The 25,496-nt window shown below is 49.1% G+C and overlaps 1 protein-coding gene across 9 annotated transcripts in view; it reads left to right on the top strand.

Moving 5' to 3' along the window:
* The window catches only part of RARB (retinoic acid receptor beta), an 885,139-nt gene that overhangs the window by 851,070 nt on the left and 8,573 nt on the right, over positions 1-25,496 (top strand). For all 9 annotated transcript variants that reach the window (XM_054692829.1, XM_054692837.1, XM_054692832.1 and 6 more), the window contains 2 exons: positions 14,000-14,160; positions 23,314-23,490. In XM_054692829.1, the coding sequence (XP_054548804.1) occupies positions 14,000-14,160; positions 23,314-23,490 (338 nt within the window). The remainder of the gene's footprint in view (positions 1-13,999; positions 14,161-23,313; positions 23,491-25,496) is intronic.

The following is a 25,496-nucleotide window of genomic DNA, read 5'->3' on the forward strand; positions in this document are numbered from 1 at the left end:
TGAAGGAAATAATACCTTGCCTTCTAAGATGAAACAAGTATGTGATAAAAATGTATGAAAGAAATGTCTGAAGCATTTACAAATGAAAGCATTTGACGGTTAGATTTTGCTTTAAAATAATGGGGTAGGGGGTTGAGGGGGGAGGCAGATGGGAATTGAAAGCAAATAACACTGGTTATAAGGTGATCATTGACACTGGGTATTCAGTGAATGGAGGCTTGTTATATACCATTTTCTGTCGTTTGGTAGCTTTGAACTTTTTCCTAATAGATATGTTTCAATATAAATGCATATTTCAATTGTCAGGATAGGAAAATATAGTAAGATGGCCTTGAAGGTATGTTACCTTCAAGGTTTTTGAAGCTTTAAAATGAAAGATGTTTTTGAAGCTTTAAACTGAAAGATATCCTACAAAGGGAGATGTTCAGAGTTTAATTCACTTAGTCAATCTTAGGCAGTGCCTGAAAAGTAAAAATGCTTTAATATTTTAAAATTTTAGCTCTAGGAAGATGCTCTTTTCCATTTTATTCAGTAAAGACTTGGGCCATGAAAGCAAACTGTCTGATTGTGATCTGCAGGCTTCCGTGGCTCTCCAGACTCTTGCTGGCCTGTCCCAGGAACAGGGCCTCCCCTGTAGGAGAATGGCCTTGGCCTGGGCAGGCTCATATCTCTTGAACGCCTCGCAGGCACCACAACTCCAGAGCCTTGGGTCATGATTTCCCCTCTGCCAAAATGTTCTTCACCCAGTTCACCACTACTCAGCTTCTTTCTTCTCTGTGGAAGAATATCTCCTATCGCCTTCCCCTCTGCTGTCTGCGTTGGGTGGAAGCCTGTGACCCAAGCCTCTGCCCCACAGCCCCCTTGCTGTTTTTCCATGTGCGGTTAGGTGAGGAGAATCTGCACCCACCTGTAGGCTAGGGTTCTGGAAGAAGCAGGAGTAGCTCAGGGGAGAGGAAGGGGGAGTTTCCATAGAAAGTGTCCATGGAAGGCCTCCCCGGTGGCGCAACGGTTGAGCGCTGGGTTGTGAAGCTGCCCGCAGCCTCTGCAGCGCCAGTTTGATCCCCAGCTGCCAGGCGAGGGTCCCACAGGGCGCACAGACCTCTCCTGCTGCCCGCTGCTCCCCTCAGCAGTGTAGTTCCGTCCTTCTGCCTGTTCTGCTTCCTGCCCGCTCTGGCTCTGGTGAATTCTCTCACCCTCCTGCGCTTCTGACTGTACCCAGTGCTTGTATAAATAAATAAATCTTTTAAAAAAAAAAAAGTTAAAAAAAAAGAAAGTGACCATGGAAACATGCCGGGGTCTAGGAGTATTTGCTGGGCAGAGAAAACAATTACATCTACTTTGTTGCCTAATAACTGAAAGGCAAACAAGGGTGAGAGTGGGTAGTAATTTTTTTTTTCTTAAATAGACTTTGTTTCCTAATTTGGGTTTATTGCACAAACAGCTTCTTAAATTTTTAAGAGTACAGTGCTCCAGCCCCTGGGCCAGCTCAGACCCCCAGCTGGTTTTGGTGAAGAAAGTTCTATGGGAACACAGTTGTGCTCTTTGGTTTACATCTGGTGCTGCCCTCTTTATCCTAAAATGGCAGAGGAGTTGGATGGAGACTAGAAGCTCCACAAAGCGTATTTTAGTTCTGCTCTGACCTTTTATGGAAAAAGTGTGCCACCCCTGGGCTTGCCGGAGGCTGTGTGATCAGCGGCATCTGCTTCCCTCGCCAGCTGCATCTCCAGCAACTTCCCCCGGCCACGCACTGCCAACTCAAGTTCCCAGTAAATAGAGGGGTAGCATTTTTTGAATGAATGAATACATTAGCAAGTAGCTACAGTCGTTTGTATCTTTAATTTATAGTATTTCTCCCCCAAACCTGTGCAATCCTTTCTGCTTCCAGATAACCACATGACCTGTCCTTTACCTCTTCTCAAGTGCCCCCCATCAGAGAGGCCCCTCTGCCCACCCCTCAGAAAAGCATCCTGTCCATCTCTTCCCCCCACCCCACCCCAGCTGCATAAGTTCTCTTCCTGTCACTTATCTTTCTCTGACATGAGATTGTAAATGTATTTGCTTATTGCCTTTCCCAGGAAAATAAACTCCAAGAAGTCAGAAATGGTGCTTTATTCACTATTATACCCCCGGCACCTGCAGCAGGTCCTGGGACAGGATGGCGCTCAGCACAAAATGTGCAGTTGATGGTCTCACTAGGTCCGCAGCTTGCAGCCCAGGGATTCTCTGCATGCCTTTCACTGGTTTCCTGCATGTGAACTATCTTCTCACCCCAAGTGCCCCAAGTGCCATTCTGCACCGACTTTACACTCCCACCCCAGGAATGGATGGGTCATAAAAAGGTGGCTACGAGGAGGTCAGAATTCGCCACCACTTTCTGCCTCGGCACCGCTTTCCTCTCTTCCCTGTGTGCTGAAGGCTGCCTCCCGCTTTGGCAGGTATCTTTTGACTAAAAGAAAAGAAAGCACATCCTGGGTGTGAGCGTGGGTGAGGAAGGAAGGACAAAGGAAGGGTAAAGGGAAGTGAATTGCGCGGGTGTGGCAGGAACATTCTGGGTTATTTCTTGGACATCTTATGTTTTTTAGCTGAAACATTCCCTGGAATAGAAACTCAGTTCTTTGTGAATGTCAGACATCCAAGTTTGTGGCTGTGAGCTATGCAGAGAGTAGTGAAGATGGCTTTATTTCATTTCCAAATGACTCTCCAGAGAAATAAGTATCTGAAAATTAAAGTTCTGTGGGCCAGAAAGAGGATTTTTGTGAACTAAGGATTTGAGCAATTCTTCACGGACGAAGGCAGTTTGGGATGATCGGTTTGTGTGGAGAAACTGCTCTGTTCTCTCGGGGAAGGCTGGGTGGGCTACAGTTCTGGCCAGCCCATGCTGGGATGGACTCAGGGGCTGTGGGGTATTTCTGCTGTTTCAGTTTTAACATTTTCCTTTAGTCACACATGTGGCCTGAGAGTGACCTCTCCATGGAATTCAGGGCGGCCAAGGCCAAGTTGAAAAATTCCTTAATTACAGTCTACATTACATTCTTGTTAATAACACTAATCTTTTCTTAAAGCTACCAGTTTTTAAGAAGATTCTTATGAGCTGTATATAGCTTGGAATTAGTTAGAACTGCATTCAAACTGTAGTCCTGTCACTGACTGGTTTGGTGACAGTTGAGGTCCTCAAGCCAAAGTTTCCTCCTGTGCAAATTGGCCTGTTAGAGTAGCACCTTCTGCTTAGGGTTTCCATGAGAATTTAGTGAGATAACATATGTTAGCACTTAGCACAGCAGAGGGCAGGACCTTCCCCTAATGGTGTGTCACTGGTGCAAGCGCTGCTTTTGCTGCTAACACCAAGCCATACTTACAGCCAAGGGAGATGTAAGAGAAGTCTGGGTAACACCGCTCTGACTTGAGAAACTGGTCTGTGGCAGTGAGAGACTGTGAATTTGAATCTCCGCAGTGGGTTGGGATTTCTCCCATCTTGACGTTTCAAAGACAAGGGCAAGGAGCAGTCATTATCTTCTCATGGACAATGTCTGATATCCAGGGTAGACCCATAACCACCTGTCTCCATCCTGTGTGTTTGCTTAAGTGTTTTCTTACCATGGCAGATGCTGTTTGGGCCTCTTTATAGAGTAGACTTGAAAGAAGTTCCCCTCCTGTGTCACTAATTCAGTGGAAGCAGGGACTTTCATGTTGCTTTCCTGCTGCAAACCCCAATGCCTACATCAGTGCCTGACACACACAGTTGGTTCTGTCTCAGTAACTGTCAGTAGAATGAATAAATGTCGAGGTCCAGATTGCTGAGCCTATTTCATGTTAAGTCAATTCCTAGAAGTCAAGAGCTGGGAGAACAAAAACCCAGAGAGACCAAGGGCTTTGCCACTACTTTGCAAGACTACCAGTCTCATCTTAAGAGGACTTTGCCACATACTCTGTCTCCAGCAGGTAACCTCTCCTGAGCCTGAGACCCAGATAGCCAACTGCACACCATATGCACTGGACAGCTCTGCTGGGGCAGTGCACAGGCACCTGGTTACCATGTGTCTTACTCCCCCATTATTGTCCCCTCACCAGTGTTCAGGCTGGAAGTCAGCATGTCACCTTTGAACCACCCCACTGCTTGGCACTCCCTCTCCCATATCTCTTACCCAGGTCCTCAGTGCCTCCCTGGTTCAGACATTCCACTCCTCAGTTGGTACTTCCAGCAGCCATCAGTGATCTCTCTGCCCTAATCATTTCTTCGTGAGCTGGCTTCCTTTCTAAAAGGCAGCCCTGATGTATCCCCCGCATCATCCCCAAATGAATCTGAAGTCCACCTCTCCTTTACAAGGTTCACAGGTCATGGAGCTGTGAGCTCTGGCCTTATGCCTTGCACAGCGTCAGGGTTGCCCTATTGCTTCTCTCTAGGCCTTCACACTTGCTCTGTCTTCTGCCTGGAAAGCCTTCCCATTCCCCCCGTCTTTGCTTAGCTCAAGCCTCCTCTTGCTTTGCTTCTCTGCATAGACAGATCCTGAGTGAATGCATCTTCCAAGATCTCACTACTCCCTGTTGACCTTCTAGTTAATATGCCTCTGCAAGCGAACAACTTCAGATTCTCTGGGAGATTCATACAGTATTTGTGTTTGTAAACATGGATGGTTTCACTGACCTCTCTTGCAGGTTTGATTATAGAAAACAAGTTTTCAAGTGCCTGGACTCAAGCTTATTTGTTAGGTTGATTTTTGAAGGGCTTTCTCTGGCCTCCTCTTAACCCTCCCCAACCCCGATCTGGCTTCCATCCTCATTACTCTGCTATAAATGTTCTCTTAAAAGTCACCACTTTCTCCACTGCCAAGACCAATGAACTTTGCTCCCTCTTCATTCTTTGACTGTCGACTCCATTGGATACTTGGCTTTGCTGCCTCTGCTTCTTTAAATTCCTTTCTCTATTGGTTTCTATGATCTCTCATTATCTCCGTTTTCCTGCACACTATTCATCTTGTCACTGTATCCTCTTACTGCTCCTACCAACTTTGACAATTCCCAATATCAGTTCCTGATTTTTTTTTTCTTCCCTTCCTCTAGCTTTAGCTCATTCACTCCCTTTCATGATGTCCACAATCATCTCCAAGGTTCACCTCCTAAATAACATAACTGCAGACCTGTCCTCTTCACCAAATCCATGGTGCCATCTTTCTAACAGCCTCTGGAATTGCTGCCTGGGTTTCTGGCTCACCTCCCCACAAGCCAAGCTGATCATATTCCCTGCCCCCAAACTGGATTCCCCCCATAATTATTAGGAAAGGAGGCCATGGCAAACTCATGACTAATCATATCCAGGAGTGAACTAGCAAATATCTCATACATGTATTGCCATACCTCTAAAGAGTCAAATTAATGGAGTGCATCTGGAACAAAAACTCTACTGAACAACAAATTTAATTGGCATTTCTGAAAACCCTTAGAAGCTTTAGTGTTGTGAGGACTACAGTGAGACTCATAGGGGTCTGTAAACTGGAAGAGACCATTTATTTATTTTTTATATTAATTTTTTAATTTTTTACATCATTGTTCATTTTTAAACAATATTTGCTTCCCCCCACCCCCTCAGGTGTAGTCCCCATAGGGTTTCCTTCACCAAGTGCACTTCCTAAAGTGCCTTAAAGCCCAAGATTTTCATTTAAATATGTACCAGAACCACACACACACATTTACATGTAAACTTTTCCTCTGATGATTTTGGCCTCCAAAGTTTATATGACAATATACAGGCACTTCTCCACACTGATATCCTGAGTAGGGTATTTGGCAGACATCAGGCAAGTTCCGCAGAGTATTTGTCTTTCTCAGACCCCTTGTGAACAGGTGGATGACTTAGGTAGGGATTCAGCAAGTATGTTGAGCGGTACCTGAGCAAGTTTGATCCCAAGGAGGTGAACATGGTCTTGTCTGTTTACTGAGCCAGTTCACATAGAAAGTCTTGCCGTCAAGATAAACTCACTGACAGTTTCTTCTGTCCAGTTCGCCTATGCTCGATTGTCCCCTTTTCCTCCAGTGATAAAGCACCAAACTGAAGCCCTGGTCCTACGTTGGCTAAAATTCCTTTCTGCTCTCATTTTTTTTTTTTTTTAACTTCTCTAACTCCTTTCCTTTTTGCTTTGTTCTTATCTGGATCTACTGCGGGGAAATTTCTTTGTCATGCTCGCACCTTAGCCCCCTCATCAGATATTATTTTTAGAAGTGACCCTTGCTTACTCCATGAAAGAAATACAAGGGAATGTGCTTGAAACCTACTCCATCATTATATTTTTTTTTAAGATTTATTTATGCATGCAAGAACTGGGTTACAGGCCAGAGATGTGGCGGGTGAGAGGATTCACCAGAGACAGACTGGGGAACAGAACAGGCAGATCTACTGAAATACACTGCTGAGGGGAGCAGCAGGCGAGTCAGCAGAGGTCTGCTGCACCATTTGGCTTGCTCCCTGGCCAGGGATCAAACTCGTGCTGCAGAGGCTGTGGACAGCTTCATAGGTTGCGTCTTATCCCTTGTGCCACCAGGGAGGCCCCCTGCTCCATCATTTTACTCTACATGTAAGTCTCCTTATTTTAAAACTTCTGACTTCCCTGCCTAAAGATACTAAAAACCCACTGAACAGTCTTTCATATACAAAGGGCATTTATATAAATTTCAGGTGAGGTTTTTAAAAACAAGGTGAACTGATCATAGGTGTGCACATTGCCACCTGATTTCAAAGCAGAGGGCCAGCCTCAGTGTCTTAAATTTCTACTTCTCAGCCTTCAGTTTTATGCTGTTAGTAAGGCCTTAAACTCAGTTCCCATCCATGTTGGATAGCCCTGCCACACACATGGAGCCAAGGATATATCGCCTCCTGTGAAAAGGATTTAGGGAAAACCATCATTGATAGTAGCCCCTAGGTGCCAGATGGAGTGTGCAGGCAAGATTACTGATAGCAAAGGGAGCATCAGAGGCAGTGTGCAGCTTCTTAGCAGCTCACTATCAAGTTCCTGCTCTTATCCATCATACAGGAATGTTTTCTTCCTCCTTGTCCCTGGAGTTGATCTTAGGATATTTCCAATAGTTCAAATTAGACTTATCCAAAGAAAATGATTATACAGTCACTGATAATATAGTCTATGGACTCAAAACCTCTTGCTTACAAGGATGGCCACCATACCAGGCCTGGCCAGAGTGCACACAGACCGCAGCAGGGCTGCCCACACCAGCCTGGACTGAGGAGGAGAAAAGCATTTGGAATTACAAGACAAAAGGATCACTGTCCACTTGGGAGGAGGTAAAATCTCTATATCCAAAAGCAACCAGTGGGAGGGAAGTGTGCTTTAAACTGTCTTATTAGTATAAAATACCGCTTCAACTATTTGTACATTCTGATATTTCAGGCATTATCTAAGAAGGGTTTTGAAAAACTTTAAGAAGCTGAGCTAGGCAGATAGAGCCTTGCTAACCTCTCACACTTTCCCTAAGATTGCATATTTAATACTCTGTAGAATTCCAGGTATGCTCCTTGCTGGATGCAGCACTAGGAGCCCCAGAAAGCCCCTTCACCTTGCACTGGGGTGGGTATCTTCTCTTCTTGGAAAGTCCAGCACAAAGGCCTTGGCGGTGCCAGTCTGGAGAGGCCCTCCAACAATGTTATTTTTTTTTAAGATTTATTTATTTTTATACAAGAGCTGTGTACAGGCCAGAAGCGCAGGAGGGTGAGAGAATTCACCAGAGACAGAGCAGGGAGCAGAACAGGCAGACGACAGAAATACACTGATGAGGGGAACAGCGGGTGCAACAGGAGAGGTCTGCTGCGCCATGTGGGGCTCTCGCCGGCTGGCCGGGATAGAATCTGCACTGCAGAGGCTGCAGAGAGCCTCACACGACTGTGCTCAACCCACTGCGCTACCAGGGAAGCCCTCAACGATGTTATATTGACCCTCTTTCACAAATCCTGAAATCAAGTTTCCCCAGAATCCCAGGACTTCATTCACTTCCCAGATGCTCCCAGGTGCCCAGCCCTCAGCTTGATCCAAAAAGCACGTGTCTCTTGAAGTCAAGACACAACTTCACTGCAGCCAGTCACGAACCTCTTTTCTCTGTTCGGATTCCTTCCAGCACTTGCGGGGCAAGTGAGGTTGCGGGAGAAAGACAGTCTTCCACTTGCAAGGAGATTCTGACCTGAGGGACTCCTCATGTGCCCCAGCTCTACCCAGCTTTACAGAGGGCCCTGAGGCCTTCCAGACTCGAGCACCAACCCCCAAAGGCTCAAATGAAGGAACAGGATGTCTCTTTCAGTCATAGATCCACCCACCTTCAAATCCACGGGTAGTTCATTTACATAATAGGTTCAGAAAATGATTTTGTAACTAAGATTAAGCTATATTTTTGTGTTTTTCTTTTAAGTGTTTTGATAGTTACAGCTTCCCTCTCCCTCATGGCAACCAGACAGTGCTAATCACCAACGAAGGTCCGTTATTCTTGCAATTAGTATGGAGGTAAAGAGTCAAGATGAACAAATTCCAGACTAATATTCCAGCAAGAATAGCTCTACCATTATGCTTCCTTTGCTAAACTGCATATAGAGGAGTTTATGGACAAAAACACTGTCGACTCTATTCTCTTTTTTTTTCCCTCTTTCTGACATGAAGGATCTTTTAGTGAAGTGTTTTCATCCCCTCCTGAATCCACTTCTTTTGCATGTTTCCTGCATTAAATTTTTATTGTGTGCATGGAAATCAATATTCTAGATACATGCACAAGTGCACACATTAAAATGAACATGACTTCATTTATTTCCATGATTAGACATTCAAATAAAAGTGCTTGGGTGTCTGTTTTCATATTCATAGGTCGAGATCCGTACATCAGAGGTATTTGTATAAGTGACATTTTTATTACATTCATTTCATTTGCAATATGATAGTGGATCATAAATATGTTACTTTTATGCCACCAAATCTGATTTGTGGCACTTAGCCCTCACAAGGAGAATGCTTGATGTTTTATGGAGCACCTTTCATCCGAGAAGCGCTTTGCAAACATCAGGCTAGGTTCTGCCAGGTGTGTGACTCATGCCCCTGACCCTAAGAATGCCCCACCTGCCTTAACCGCCACAGGATGCAGAGCCCTCAGTGATTCCCCTGCAGACCCTGCAGTGACAATGGGGCTAGTTTCTGGAAGCCAGAGGCTCCAGTGAGCTCCCTGTTGTCACACATTGGCCTCACATCTGATAGTGCTCCAGATGGAGTCAGTTTGTCCTTCTCAAAGTGACTCTGCTATGGGCTGGACACTGTGTTAAGCTCCAGTGACACAAAAGCAAAATATGGCCTTTGCCCTCCAGATATTCACAGACTAGGAGGGGATTGCCACATAGAACAGCATTGCCCCCTACCTGCTCATGAGAGGGGATCTGATCCAGACATGACCTCCTCCCACCTCCCGTGCCCTCCTAAGGAAGCACCTTGCCTGCAAGTGGTTTGCAAACCGCAGGTGAGTCACAGATATATTGGTGCACATGCCAGCCAACTGCATCAGAATGAAATGTTTCAGGCAACCCTGGGGGTTAAGCATCAATTGCACACCCTAGATTCTCAGAAGAGCATCTCTGTCCAGCATTCCTGTTCCTGTACCAGTCCCTTAGGCAGACACACACACACACATCCCAGTAATATACATACAGAGCTCCAGTAGCTGCTTCTTAACACTTCCTACATTGTGGAACCACTGATGTGCTCAACAGACATAGCAGAGCAGAGTAATCAAGGGTGAAGGCCCTGGAGCCTGGTTTCCTGAGTTCAGATTCCATACCCCTCACTTACAGGATGCATGGCCTTGGCAGTACTTTTCTGTGCCTCAGTTTTCTCATCTGCAAAATGGGCATAATAATGATCCTTTCCTGTCAGGTTGTTGCAGGATAGAATGTGAGTAGAGGACTTCATAGCATACCCATAGTTGCTATTGTAATGAATGCTTTCAATGTTATAATAAGTAATACTCTATTATATGTGTTGTCGTATATGCAATAATAGTGATACCGGTATTCTGACTATTATTGTTTGTTACTGTGGTAATAAGATTACTATCTGCTCCCACCATAATTAACTCATAAGTGAGTTTCATGGCAACAGGAACCATCTCTGTGGTTTCTGGAACCACAGAAAAGGACTAGATTCTTCTGTCTGTGTGACTGGCTCACATAAGCTTTTATGCTGAATTCACTCTTTCCCACCTAGCACAACACCCACCCATCTCCGGGGAATGCTGCTACCGGCCCAGGAGAGAGGCAGACAAGTGCTGGATCCTGGGGTGGTGCTCATGCCATATCCTCTGGCCCCCCTGCAGCACTGTGTCACGCCCAGCCCCACACTGCTACTGTACAAGGGGTGAGCCCCAGTGCCACCCCAGCAACTGCTTAGTCCCCAAACACTGGACATCGCTGCTGTCCCCAGGCCATCCCATGCAATGCAGTGTCTCCTCAGATCTGGTAGTTCTTGGCTAACTGTCTCTCCGCCTCCTCCAGGCCCTGCATCTATGTCCCATGGCAGTGTAAGCCACTGAGCAAAGCAGTTTCTAAAACCAGTTTAGAAAACTTGTCCATCAACTTAGGAACCTTTACAATAATTAGGATGTTATCACCAGAGGGGTTGCTGCATCTTGGGGTTGCAGAGAAGTTTCTGATAATCCCAGGCATCAGTTGGTCATGGAGAGCGTAGTTGGGGTACAGGAGGGGGGACAGAAGCATCCTGAAGGGAGCATGAGGTCACCCAGTGGCCCCTCAGCTGGTGGTTAACTGCTAACAACATGTGAGGCTGGGCCCCAAAGCACAGAAGTCAGAGCTCTGGCTTTGCTGCTATTATTTTGCCAGTGGTGGGGCTATCACCACACTATCCAAGTGAGCGCCCCCACCAGATGCCAGGAAACAGCTCACCAAGCACCCCTGCCCCTCTACTGAGCCCCTCCCCTCAACCTGACCTCACATCTCACTTTCTTGACACAGTTTAGATGCTCAGTGGTGGCAACTCATAGGGTCTGTACCTCCCTCCCTCCCAGGTTACCGTTGAGCTGGGAGTTTTCCAGTGATTTTCCAGGGGCCTGTGAGCAAAACGGAACACTTGGTGCTGACACATTAATGATGCCTGAGAAGATGACTATTAAGGACTTGCCTAAGGGTGGGATTAGGTGTAATTGTGTGTGTGGTTCCTCTGTTTTTCCGATTATTCCACTGAAATCCCGCCTTGACTACTTTCAAAGAGGGTGGTCTTGGGCCTCAGGTTCCTAGCATGTGGATATGGGATTATGATGACCGCCTCACCCAATTCACTGTGGGTTCTTAAATTGCTTAAGGCCGTGCTGGCTGGCACGTCTAAGCCACCCATAAATGGATTCTTGTTTCCGCTGCTGAGTGGCTGCAGGGACATCTTGGCTTGTGATTCTGGGCAGAGCCAATCCTAGTGCCCAGCGACCGTGACTTCCTCAAAGTTCTGGGTTTTTATTGTCCTTGTTGTTTTGAGCTACAGTGCACCCAACACTCATCATTTCAAGCATACAGTTCAGTGGTTTATAGTCTCTTCATAAAATTGTGTAATCATTCCCACTAATTTCAGAATATTTTCATCTCTCTCAAAAGAAACCCCATGCCCATTAGTGTCACTTCCTGCCCGCCCTTCCCGCAGCCCTTGGCAACCCTTAATCTGCTTCCTGACTATGAAACTGCACACAATGAACATCCCCTATAAATAGATCATGCAACACATGGGCTCTGGTGACTGGCTGCTCTCAGCCAGCAGGTACCCCAGGTTCATCTGTATTGCACCAGATACTTCACTCCTTTCTGTGGCCAGTAATTTTCCAGTGTGGGACCCGGGCCATGCTTTGCATTATGCTTCACCAACTGATGTGCATTTGTGCTGTTTCCACTTGTTGGCTACTGTGAATGATGCCATGGTTAGGAACCTTTGTGTTCACGTTTGGCAGAGACGTAGTTTCCTATCTTTTGGGCCTACACCTCAGAGCAGAGTTGCTGGGTTATGCGGTGATATTGCTGCATTTAATATTTAGAAGCAGTACCAGACTGTTTTCTTTGGGGCCCTGTTTCAGAAGGACACTTGTGGTTTAGACTTTAACTCTCGTGCTGAACAACAGGGTCATTGGCAGAGGCTGGCTTGGGAGGGGGTCTGACCCTGCGCTGTGGGCCTCCCTTGGTGCCCAGCACAGCCTCCACTCACTCACCAACTCTGTCCTGTGGACAGCGGCCTGGTGTCTCCTTCCTCCCTCCGCACTTCTCACCTTTTCCGACCTTACTCTCTGTGGTCTCCCTGCTTTAAACCACACTACCCTTTACGCTGCATTCCACCCCCCTGGCCCTGCACCCCACGGGGCACGGTCTGGCACATGAACCAGTGTGCCCTGGAAGATAATCCACTGGAAGCTGTTACCTCACATGGTCTCTTACACTCTTTCTAGAGCTGAGAATGTTCTGGGCTAAAGCACAGTGTCATTTCAGAGTCACAGGGGAAGGAGATCATCTGGAGAGGCTTTCTTCTCAAATATGTCCACTTCCTTAGGAATAAGTGAGTCCAAGTTAGGAAAAAACTTACCAGATGCATAATTTGCTTCTCTGAGACTCAGCTGCCTCTTCTGTAAAACGGGTTTAATCCCAGCCTTCTTGGGATTAAGTGAGGTACTGCGGACACAGCTCCCACTGCCATGCTCCAGATGCTCGGTGAATGAGCTCCTCCCCTCTCCCCACACTACCCGCCCCCAGCGGCCCACACTCCCAGGGGTTTTTCAGTATCATTCTCTCCATGCCCTTTTTTTCTCCCTCCCTTCCCTTTCTATTCCCCTCTTTTTCTTGCATCTCTCCTCTCCTCATGCCTATTCTGCCCTCACCTCCTGCCCCATGCAGGACCTCAGGTAGCTCTCTGTAGACATAGGGCACTGCCAGTTCTCAGCTCCCCTGCTCCAGTGCCAAGCCAGGCCAAATCCTCTGAGGGCAGGGACCAGGGTGGTTTTGCAGCGCAGATTCCCAGGTCACAGTGGTGTCACACAGACAGGTGGTGACGTGGTTCGCTTGTACCTGTGGGGCTCCTTAGGTTTCCCTCCCTGGGAGGTCCTAGCAGAGACAGAGCTTTGAGTGACACCTGGATTTGAAGGCCTAAGATACCTTTGCTGTGAGGGGCAGCTAGGACTACTGTGGTACTAGATCCTGGGCCCCGGCTGTGTTGAGGACTGAGCTGGGGTGGGAAGTGGCTGAGGCAAGGACCCACCCCTGCCAGGGGCCCAGTGGGTCAGGCGTGGAGTGGAGCAGCTGTGGACGAATAAGTGAATAAATGAATGAGTAGTTTTCTAGGCCAAGGGTTTCATAATGCGTAGATTATTATTTTTTTAAATAGCTTTTTCAATTAAGAAGAGAAGACTGTGGTTATTATAGAACATTTAGGAAGCAGGAAAACAGAAAGGGCTAAAAGCCATAATCCCATCAATTCCAAGATGAATTTCTTCAAATGTGCCAATAATAAATTAATTCAGAGAACTAAAAAGAAAAGAAGTAAACCAAAATGCTTAGCTGGGGATTGGTAATTATGACACAACAAGAGCTTTATTCAGGGATGTGTCTCCAGGCAAAAGCGGCCCACATGAGGCCTCTCTGGCCATCCCCTCTGGAATTGGGAGGAATGTGCTTGGGAAAAATCTCTCTTCAAGCTGCCCGGCCACCTAGGAAGATCTTTCTAAGCAAACCAAGGCTCCCAGCCTTCTGGGGCCCCTGAGCGTGGCTTGAAAATTGGGTAGATGAGCACGTGTAGAAAGACAAGCCTCGCTCTCTCTCCAGCCCTCCCAGCTGTCGAGCCTCTTAGGAGAAGTGTTTCTAGCACTTTTTCCCACCATTTCTATCCTAAGTGTCAAAGGAGTCCAAGAAGTCCTGGGGTGAGTGGGGGCCCCAGCTCAGTCAGTGCAGTCCGGCTGTAAGTGACCCCTGATTCGCCTTCTCTCCCATTTCCAGCCGTCAGGAATGACAGAAACAAGAAAAAGAAGGAACCTTCAAAGCAGGAATGTACGGAAAGCTATGAAATGACAGCTGAGCTGGATGACCTCACAGAGAAGATCAGAAAAGCTCACCAGGAAACCTTCCCCTCGCTCTGCCAGCTGGGCAAGTATACCACGGTAAGAGCAGCTTCCGCACCGGGCTCTTGGGAGTGTGGGCCTAGCCGCTTGTGCATCCTTCAGTGCACCCTGTGCATCCTTCACTGCAGCCATGAGGGCATTCACTCCAGAAACAAACTGTGCGCATGCTGTCCGCCCAGCTGTGTGTGAGGCTCCTGAGACACGCACACGGAAGAGAAGGCTGCTCTCTAGGGACTTAGTCTTGAGGGGAAGGAGACAAATATGAGCTTTGAGGAGTTGCATGGTCCTGACAGACACCTGCACAGAGCTCACTGGGGACCTCAGGGAAGATGGTGTCAAAAACACCAACCAGCCCTACGAACCAACCAAGAGGGTGAGGCCTCTGCCCTGGGCTGGGTTCCAGGCTCAGCGAGGGTGTTACAAACCCTCAGCAAAGGACAGAACTGACATCGATTCTGTGTGTGGATGGGGGTGTCCATCGGCTCCCCATGTTCTGTAGAGGTTAGAAATATTGAGAAGTGGGGAAAGAGAGAAAATGGGACTGAAAGGGAGGAGGTATGTGTTGACTGGTCTGGAATAGCGATGGAGAATTCATGAGGTGCTTTCGTTTTTTAAAGCAATTTTTGCTCATCTTATGTCCGCTCTCTTATATCCCAGTGTGACACAGCCAGGTCCTGAATAGACATGTGTTGAATGAGTGAGTATAACTGAGATGCTGATCTGGCCTCCTTGAGTGGCTTATGTTGCTTCCCAATGACAGTAGTTAAACACCCTTTTTAAAAATCCAAATATGTATGCGTCTGCTGTGACGGTGACTGGCGTGCGAGCAGAAGGACAGTATGAGAGGTCATGAGGATGAAAAGATGAAACGGTGATGCCAGCAAGAGACTGCGCAGCGAGTGGAGATGGTTCATGGGGAGCACGCAGCCATGTGTTTCAGTGTCAGTGACACAGTTTTCTCGTCAGATAGTGAACAGGAGCAGGCCCAGAGGGTTTTGCTGTGGAAACTGGTGCTAGGACATGCCAGGGTGTCTCCTCCTCCGGTGAGCATGAGGCTGTGTGGGGTGTGGAGGCTACACAGTTGAGTGGCTCCAGCCTCTGAAGGGCTGGCAAACCTAGACTCAACTGGACGCAGAGGAAGAATCTAGAACAGCACTTCCCAAACCTCAGTGTGCTTCTACAGCAGCTGGCAAGCAGGTTCTGCTTCAGCAGTTCTGGCCGGAGGGGTATTTCTAACAAGCTCCCAGGAGATGCTGATGCTGTTGGCCTGCACACCACACTCAGAATGGCAAGGGCCGTGAGACATACTTTGAGTAGCAAGACCCAAAATGACCTTGGGACCCACCTGAGCCTTTGGCGTCAGGGAGAAGGAGACCGTAGTGTGCCCTAAGGACCTTTCCCTTTCACCTACTTTGGAGATGAGACACTATCCATCCCCAGCTGGGGCCTGGCATCCTAAACACTTTGTGGGGACTTTCTGCCCCCCATGTTTGATCAAACGGGGAGAATGGAAATACAAGTTCCATCTCCAGAAGACCACTTAGCTACAGGACCACCCGACCTCCTTCCAGACATGCGCTGTCAGTTTCTGGGATGCAGGTTGCCCGGATGCAGTTTCTCCACTGACTTTGCTCTTTATTTCTCTTCTCTGTGTGCAGCTCTAGCTGTTTTTATTGTAAGCAACTTGAAATCCTTTCTGGAAGTAGGTGGGGGTATAAATAAATAACAGCAGCCCTAACAGTTCTCGGCAAGTTCTTGTTCCAAGTTGAGCATTTTGATGAAGAGCTTTTTTTTAGATAGACAGTTGCTTCCACTGCAAGGAAACTTCCTGCCATCCTCACTAGGCTGCCATCCCTGTCAGATGCCCTTGGAATAAGTGGGCAGAGGGGAATCAAAAAGGCAGCTAGCCACCCACCTCCAGGTCTTTGAAAGAGTAGATCCTATTTTATTTCCTAGTTAGGGTAGGTTTGTGCAAATGGCCAGGCCCCAGGAGGCAGCAGGATTGGGTGGGGGAGGCAGAAGTGTGACCACCACTCTCTACGTGCAGACCTGGGTGGGGTGTTCACCTACAAGCTGTAGAACTGCTCTCCTTGGGCAGGCTTTTAACCAGAGGCCCCTCCAGAGTCAAGGGAAAAGGAGGGTTCCACAAGGAAAGCAAGGGAGGGCCATTTATAGTGAGCTTTCCACAGTAGAATGGAGGAGCAAACCTGAGGTGACATCCCAGCTCAGAGGCTGAGTCCTCTCTTCCTTGGGTGGAAACGTAGTGACTTTGTCACCTGGGCTTTAGGGCCTCAGAAACTCACGTCCAGATCTGGCCTGTGTGGCTTGGAAGTTGCGTGGCCTCAGCCCCCTCTCTGTATTATGGGCATTTGCATTGTACCAATCCAGTGGGGTTGCTGGGAAGTCTTAAGTGAGGAAAATACATCAGAGCACCTTGCATATGATAGTTTCTGGAACAGAGGAGATGTGCAAAATGGGCAGGTCTCCTCGCGATCCTGTTGTGAATATCTTGTCATTTTCTTTAGGGACACTGTCCAGGTTCTGGAAAAATTAAGTGGTGGGTGGGTGGCCTGAGGTGCGACCCCAGCCCGGAATGTCTGCTCGGGCTGTCTGGCTTCTGCCCTGCTGCTCTGCCAGGTGCTCAGGCTGTTTGTCACTTCACAGGGCTTGGTGGGGGCAGCCCTGCCAGGGGCTCAGGCTGTTGAGCTATGGAGATTTAAGGAGCCCTCCTTAATCTACTCGGAAAAATGACCAAAACAGAATCCTTAAACCACTAAAAGAGGGCCTCCCTGGCACCGCAGGCGGTTGAGCACAGCACTGTGAAGCTGTCCACAGCCTCTGCAGTGCTGGTTCGATCCTGCCAGCCAGGGAGCTACCCACATGGCACAGCAGACCTCTCCTGTCTCGCCCACTGCTCCCCTCAGCAGTGCTTTTGGTCCATCTGCCTGTTCTGCTCCCTACTCTGTCCCTGGTGAGTCCTTTCACCTTCCCACACATCTGGCCTGTACCCGGGTTCTTGTATATATAAATAAATCTTAAAAAAAAAAAAAAAAAAAAAAAAACAGCAAAAGACTTTGCAGAGATGTATGGTTTAAAAAGGAAGGCGGTTGCAAGCAGTGCTCACCACTGTAGGCTTAACTTCCTTTCTAGAAAATAAACAATGTGATCAGCCAGAGATGCAGAACCTGGAGGTCAGGAATGAAAGATCAGGGGAGTGATGAGGCCCGAGTTCTAACCCAATCCACCAGCTCACAAGTGGATGTCCTTCAACCAGGCCTTGACTTAAATAAGCCTGATTTTTGCCAGTAAGGGCACTTGCCTGTCCAGATCAAATGGATGTTCCTTCACCTTCCATCACACAGTCACTGTGTACCTGCTCTCTGTTGAAACAGTGTAGGGTAACCTGAGCGACTGAAGCTAGAAGTTTCTTGTCTCAGCTCTGGGGGAGTTAGAAGTGTGAAATCAGGGTGTCAGCAGGGTCTCTCCCTGGTGACTCCAGGGGAGTATCCTCCCTTGCCTCCTAGAACTCCTGACTGGAAGGCTTTCCTGGCATTCTTGGTGTGTGCCTGCATTTCTCCAGCCCTGAGCTCCCCCCACCACCTTCTTGTGTCTTTGCACCAACTTTTCTCCATGCACGTCTCTGTCTGAATTTCCCCTTTGACCAGGGTGCCCATCGTACTGGATTTGGACCTACCCTAAGGCCCAATTTTAAGGTGGTTATCTCTGTAAAGACCCTGTTTCCAGGTGAGGTCTCATTGTGGAGGGTTGGGGTTAGGATTTCACCCACCCTTGTGAGGGACAGCCCAGCTCCCATACCAGCTGAGAACACTCCATGTGTTCACCCACAGATGTTCACCCCAACAACCTGCAGCTGTCTTGCCAGGTCTGCCAGGTCTGTCTTGCCTGGCCGCTTTGTGCCTGGCAAAGGTTTTAGTGGGCAAGCAGGGTGGAGCTTTAATTCTTTCTTGGAGGTGCTCTTGGAGTTCTGTAGCCATCAAAGGTCCCTCTCAGCAGCTGAGAACACCCCAAATGTAGCCTCTCTTGGACACCCTCTAGAATACTGATCAGCCCTCCGTCCTGCCCTTGTACCCCACCAAAGTCCCTGGATCTCTGAGGTCACTGAGGTGTTGGGACTGTAGCTACCCAGAGGGGCCCCCTCCAGACTCATGTCCTGGCCCAGGAATCCTAGACAGTGGGTGTGCGGGAGTAACCCCAAATACCACCTTCAGGAGAATTCTGCACTTCACTTTGCTTCTAGCCAGGCTTCCAGGAAGCACTTGGAGGTACTTAGAGACTCTCACCCTGCCCCCACTGCCCACATCCTACTGCTTAGAGTCCTCTGCCCCTACAGGCCTGCCACACCATGAAGACAGTGCCCACCTTCCCCCACAGTCCAGGGTGGCTGCCAAGCTGCCCTAGCCCCACCTGTTGGAGGCCTCCTCTGCTTCTGAAGAAAATGTTGCTGTGTGTTGGGGCCCCTGCCTCTTCCTCCCACGGGCGGACATATCTCAGCTGGCACATTCCAGAGGCCACGTTGTCATAGTGCCTAGATCGGTGTTTGTTGACCACGAGGAGACACTGGCCTGGCCCACCACATTCTCTTCATAGTGACGCTGAGGATATTAGCCTCCTCCTGGAAGCTTCCAGAGTTTCCAAATGGGAGGGAGATGACAAATGCAGCAACAGACTCAGGACAAGCCGTTCAGTCCAGAAAGTGGAACATGTGATAACTCAAGATGAGGGGGTGACATGGTGCAGGTGGGGAGCCCGGCTGCCACAGCCCGGCTGCCGCCTGGACTCGTGTACCTCCGCCTGCCTGCTGGGCCTCTTGGACAAGTTACTTAACTTCTCGGGGCCTCAACCCCCCACTGCAGCCCATCAGAACCGTGACAGTACCTGCGTCACGAGCACATTGAGAGAATTAGAGTGAGCTCGTTGGAAAGCACTCAGAAGCGCCTGACCTGAGGCGAGGCCCACATGGGGCTGTTACACTGAGTCCTTCGATATGGACAACCGGACAAATGAATGGTGGATGCAACGGCACTGAAAGGGCGTCAACCTCTGGGTATGGGCAAAAGGCAAAGCCTTCTTAACAAGGAGGCCACCTGAGCGGTGTGACTGACAGTCCCAGGCAACCTTAACGCTGTTCCTTTTAAGAAAGTGTGTATTTCCTCCTTATCTCAAAAGGAGCCACAGGTGGGGATAAGCCACTGCCATGCCAGGAGCTGCCTCTGTGGGACTTTTAAAGGACTCTGGTGGTTCCACCTCCTTTTTTACCCTCTTCTTCTGATTGCCATGCCAGAAAAAAGGGATCTATTCCTGAGACCAAAAATAAATGGTCATTTAATTGGATGTCATAGGTTAGGGGGAGGGTGTGGGCTTTTCTGAGGCAGAAATAGACTCTGAGAGTTGCCCTGAGGCCTTAGGTCAGGCTGCTCCCCGGGGACCTCAGCTCAGCACTGGGGAAGGCAAGCTGTTGGCTCGGGCCCGGGGGGCTCCCTCCCTTGCGGGGGTGAGTTTGAGGAAGGTCTGTCTCCCCCTCTGCCTCGGCAGAGCGGCTCTTCAGAACAGCTTCCCCCCACCCCATGTTATCCTTCTCTCTCCCCCTGGTTTTCAGAAATGCAGCTGAAAACCCACACTTCCCTGGGTGCTCCCTCTACCGCCTTCATTACCAACCCAAACAGGCGGAGCCTCCATTCGCCTCAGCTGGAAGATAATACAGAAGCCATCGTGAACCGCATGCTATGAATCCTGCCTCTGGTACAATAAAACACCAGGTTATTTTGCGTTTTATTAACTGCCTCTTCCCTTCAGTTTGCATAATAGTGAGTTAGATTTTCATGCCGTTAAGACGGCTGTGCATTATTTTTAATAGAAGGTTCGACAGGCCTTTCTCTCTCTCCGCCCAGTGCGTGATCAAGCAACCCCATACGATGCTGATGAGGATTTCGTTCACACTTGCTGGGCTGGGGCAATGTCTTTTTTTCCAGATGGATACTCCATCGTAAAATGATTTCCCGCCGTAAGCTCGCCTCTCTGTCCCTCTCTTCCATGTCATCTTCCTACCAACTGGATAAACTGCCTATTAAATTTAATTACAGACCGAATGGCCGCACATCTTGATCTTATATTCCCCCGAGTCTACTGTATTCACTAAGGTCCTTGAGGAAGGAATAAAATAAATCTGGATGATGCGTGCCTACTTCCTACAGGGAACGTTGTGGAAGGCAACTTGGCCCCCACTTTAGGTCTGGGCTGGCCCCCCTTGTGCAGACTCTTCTTGCTGGCGTTCCTGCCAACATTTGCAACAAAAGCTGGGTTTGTTGACTCTACGGGCTGATTTTCATGGAAGTGAGGAACTGAAGATACTGGTTAGGGATACCCGGTCCCCTTTCCAGAGTCACTGACTTCTGTCAGAGGCCTAGGGAATGTGTCCCCGGCTGGTTCAATAAGGCCTCTGGACATAACTGAACTCCGCGGTTTCGAGAGCAGAAGCCCACAGCAGGCCAGGCCCACAGCCCGGGAGAGCCTCTGCCTCCAGTGATCATGCTCCTGAGATATTTTAAGCCAGCAAGGACCATTTGATTTATTCAACAAATATTAACTGAGTCCCTATTGTGCACCAGGCACAGCTCCAGACACTGATAATAAAGTCACGAGAAATGAGACAAGACGCGCCAGTGTAAAGCAGTAAATGGTCGTGTGAGGGGAGAAGGGCTATGAACACAGCAGGACGGGGGGGACGGCTGCTGTCATTTTCAGTAGCGTAGCCTGGGATGGCTCAAGAGAAAGTGAAATTTGATCAAAGATTTGAAGAAATAATATAGTGCATCGCGCAGCAACCTGGGAAGAACAGTCCAGGTGGAAGGAGTGGCCAGTGCAAAGGCCCAGAGGCAGGAGCTCGCATTATTATTCAGGGTCACAAGGACATGCGTGAGGCTAGGCGGGGCGAGCTGAGGGTGGTGAGGAGTGAGAGGACATGATGTCAGAGAAGGTGGGCGGGTCTGGGGAAGCCTTGCAGCCCCTGGAAAGGACTTTGGCTTTAGTTGAAGATGACAAAACTCTGGAGATTGAGAGCAGCACAGTGATTTGCTCTGCCGTGTGTTCTGAAAGCACCCGCTTGTGCCTAGATTGGCCTGAACATTTAGGGAGAGCAGCGTAGGGTGAAGGCGCTGAGAGAGAGCTGCCGTAATCCAGCGGAAGGTGATGATGGTTCCGACTAGGGTGGTAGCTGTGGGGTGAGACCTCTTCTCTAAGTCTTGACAGTTTGGGGGGAGAATATGAAATTCTCAACCCTAACCTAGGCTGTAACGGCACACGAGCTAGAACCCTTCCTGTTGTGGGAGACAGAGCCCACGTGCACGTGGAAAGAATGGACACGTATTCGAACGAATGGAGGGACCCAGCCAGACCGTGGTAGAGGGTTAGGCTGAAATCTGTGAACCCTCTCATAGGGATGAGGGCGCCCCTTGATTGATTTTGTGACTATCAAAAGTTAAGGGTTCCTGTGTGAGCTTGGGCCTCGGAGTCCTGGATGGAAGCTGCCGAGGGACCAGAAGTCTGACTGTTCTCGGGAGGGGAGAGCACAGGGCAGCGCAGCTCTGCATGGCTCTTGAGGACTGCACCGTCACGAGCAGGGCAGTTTCCTCAGTGCCCGGCAGTGGACAGGAGCGCCAGGGAAGGCCACGGAGGCCATGCTGTGGCCACCAATGCACTGGGGACCTTCAGACTGTCTAAACTTGGTGGCAGTGGTTGCATTTTATTTTTTCTTTTAATTATCACGGACGCTTTATAATCTCATTTCTACCATGGCAAATTTCAAGCATGATATGAATGTCAAGCGAGTAGAATAATAAATGCCTGTGATCACTCCACACCCAGTCTGGTTTCCTCTCTCCACCCTCACAACCCTTTCTATTGCATATTGTTCAGGAGTAAATCACAAACACCTGGCTTTGTAAACATTTTACTGCGTGTATTCTAAATGATAAAGTTCTGGAAACAAAATACAGCAGTGCTGTCATTTCTCCGCCAAAAATAAGCTGAACATCTCAAACACCTTAGTATCTCAAATTTCCAATTTTCTCTTATGTCACCATGCATTTGCTTGAACCGCAATTCAGATAAGGTCTGCATCTCGTGATTGGTTTGCAAGTCCCCTAAAAATCTTTTTGACCAAGTCAAATTTATTTGGGTATAATTTACATGAAATCAAATTCATCTTTGTTAGAGGTTTAGTTTGATGAGTTTGACAGAAGTCTAGTGGGTGACCCCTCGCCCTCGTCTAAGGTGTGGCACATGTGTCTCCATCATCCCAGAACGTTCCCTGGTGCACCTTCGTGATCGACTCCCCCAGTCCCAGCTCCTGGAAACCGAGGATCTGGCCTCTGTCACTATCATCTTGCCTTTCCCAGAGCGCCGCATAAATGGAGTCATTCTCTGTGTAGGCTTCTGGGTCTGCCCGTCACGTAGGTGATGCTTGGAGGTGCCTGCGGTGCAGCCTTTCGCAGGGCCTCCTCGCTCGTGACTGCCGGCGGGCGGCCCGCCGCGTGGCGGTGTCACTTCACTTCCCGGATGCGCTCAGTGACTGCGCACCCAGGTTGCGCTGCTTTGAGACTGCAGGTTTTCCTTTCCCTGTTTCTTTTTTGGCTCCTTGCAGCATATTTGTTGAAGAAATCAATTGTTGTTTCTCAGGCGTCTTCTGCTTCCCGGATGGTGACAGTCCCGTCCCCCACGGTGCAGTTAATCGTGCTCTTCTGTCTCCTGCATTTCCTGATGTTAGATCTCAGGCTCATTCTACCTCCAGTGGGCTTTTCGGCCAGATTATGTCACAGGGGATGCTGTGCTTTTCTGTCACGGCCACTCAAACGACAGGTTGCGTTGCTCAACGATGCCGCGCTGCCGGGAGCCACTCATTCGCGAGGGTGATGGTGGTGGGTCCTATTCCCTATTCCTCCTGCAGGTGTTAGCTGGAGTAGCACGAGGAGGGATTTCCCTCACCTGCTACTAGGTTGCCCAGGGGTACAGGGAGAAGATTTTGAGCTTTTGAAAAGAATAAATCCAAGATAAAAACCTCAGTCCCCCCACGGGGAACTCCCTGCCAGGACTGTCAGTGCATTGGTCGATGCGCTACGTCCCGAGCTCCCGCTGGCTTCCCGGACACTCGCCTGATGGCATTTTCTCTCACTGTAGAATTCCAGTGCCGACCACCGCGTCCGACTGGACCTGGGACTCTGGGACAAATTCAGCGAGCTGGCCACCAAGTGCATTATTAAGATCGTGGAGTTTGCTAAACGTCTCCCGGGCTTCACCGGCTTGACCATCGCAGACCAAATCACCCTACTGAAGGCCGCCTGCCTGGACATCCTGGTACGTGCCTCTGAATTCTGGGATGTGGGGCGGGCATGGCGATGCGATGAAGACTGACTGCCACCCCCACCTCGGCGCACACCGACTTCCGTCCTCCTGACTGGAGTCTCAGTTTGTTGGCCAAAGGTGCAGAGACCCCCTGCAGTTGGCCAGAACCTGCCTACCCTTTCTCCCCTGCTGAGGTGTCCCCTCCACATGTCCCTGGGCAGGGTCCTGTCAGTCCTGGTCGAAGGCCGTCTGTGATGGTGGGAAGGCCACCTGCCCAAGGCAGGCCAGACCCGAGGAGGACTCGCTAGGGGCTGACCACTTCCCTCCCTGCTGTTCCAACTCATCTTGTACCCCAGGGCCTCTGAGGAGCATTCACAGCAGCTTCTGAGACAACCCTTAGGTCTTTATAAGGCCGTCAGGATTCTCCAGGCTAGACTGACCGCCGGAGGTAGTACCTCCATTGGGGGCCTTGAGAAATCCCATCCTTCCTACCTTCTGTGGAGCCTCAGTTTACCCCACCCATAGCTGAGAATCTGCTTCCCCCTTTTCTCTGCTTTTCGCATTCTGTGGATTCTAGGTCTTCCAAGAGGGTAAGGGCACTGCTGCATCTTGTTCTCTGCAGGCTCTGCTGGCTGCATGACACCCTCTCTCCCCAGTGGGGCCTCAGGTCTGCTGTGATCGTTTGGATGGGGACCGTCGCCTGAGACCAGGAAGCGGCTCCATTAGAGTGGCAGGAGCGTGTCCTGTGAGCTTGTGTGCAGACAGGTCTCTGGAGGAAGTGAGAGGGAAGCCGGCTCCCGGGAGCAGCAGGAAATAGGGAGAGTAAAAGTGCTTAATGCATAGCACCCAGCGGAATGCCAAGTAAGCCTCAGACGCCCGGGATGTTAGTCGAGACGGAGTTACTGCCATACGAGGAGTTGAGGGGCTTTAAAAGCATATAGATTTTTCACTTTATTACATCTTTCATAGTTTTGGGTATAAACCATTCTGCAAAGCAAATACATTTAATGAAATTGAACACACACTCAGTCTCCTCCAAAGGAGCAAGGACAGTAGACGGAGTGCTTGTGCAGGAAACGAGACTGGTGAGGTCTTTCCGCTGCTTGCTCCTCAGGAGCAGCAGTAACGGTCACTGCAGGGTCCAGGGTCTAAGGACACTGCAGTACTTGTTTTTTTTTTTTTTTTTTTTTAAATAAAATCAGAGGGTCTGAATGAACCAGGGGTTCTAGTCAGAAACCAGAGCAGTGCTCACCTGTCCCCTGCCCTCACCTGTCGGGTTCCACAGATTTTTCTTAACCTTTTGTTTTATTTTTTTTTTTAAGATTTATTTATTTATACAAGCACTGGGCACAGTCAGAAGCACAGGAGGGTGAGAGAATTCACCAGAGCCAGAGGGGAGAGCAGAGCAGGCAGACTGACGAAGTACACTGCTGAGGGGAGCAGCGGGCGGTAGGAGAGGTCTGCGCACCATGTGGGACCCTCGCCTGGCGGCCTGGGATCGAACCGGCGCTGCAGAGGCTGCAGGCAGCCTCGCAACCCAGCGTTCAACCACTGTGCCACCGGGGAGGCCCCAATTTTTCTTAACATTTTAAATGACTAGTTCCAAAGTAGCAGGGAGAAGAGACTCCTGCTGCAAGCAAACATGTTTCCTTCTTGAGAAAGGCAGATTGGTGGCAGGTCTTAATGGGAAAATGTCTCTCTCCCTTGAGCTCATAGGTACTTCATGCTGCCAGGAAAGACAGTCACTCAAAGTTTTGTATGTGCTGTTGTTATCATCATCACTACACCATCCCACAAGAAACTGAGAATAAGCAATCACACAGATCAGCATCTGCCCACAAGTGGCCAAACAATCAGTGTAGAGAGTGGGTCGGTGAGCAACTGGAGGTTTCTCCTTTGCCTAAAAACTTAGCAATCCCTGGATACCCCATCAGGGGGCTACAGGGTAGGAAAGAGTTTGATGAGGGCATTCGGTTCATTTATTCAACAAATATTCATTAACCATTTGCTGTGTGGAT

The sequence above is a fragment of the Talpa occidentalis genome, unplaced genomic scaffold (genome assembly GCF_014898055.3).
Source record: "Talpa occidentalis isolate TD23 unplaced genomic scaffold, MPIMG_talOcc4v2.1 talOcc4.10, whole genome shotgun sequence".
In the NCBI taxonomy this organism is placed as follows: domain Eukaryota; kingdom Metazoa; phylum Chordata; class Mammalia; order Eulipotyphla; family Talpidae; genus Talpa; species Talpa occidentalis.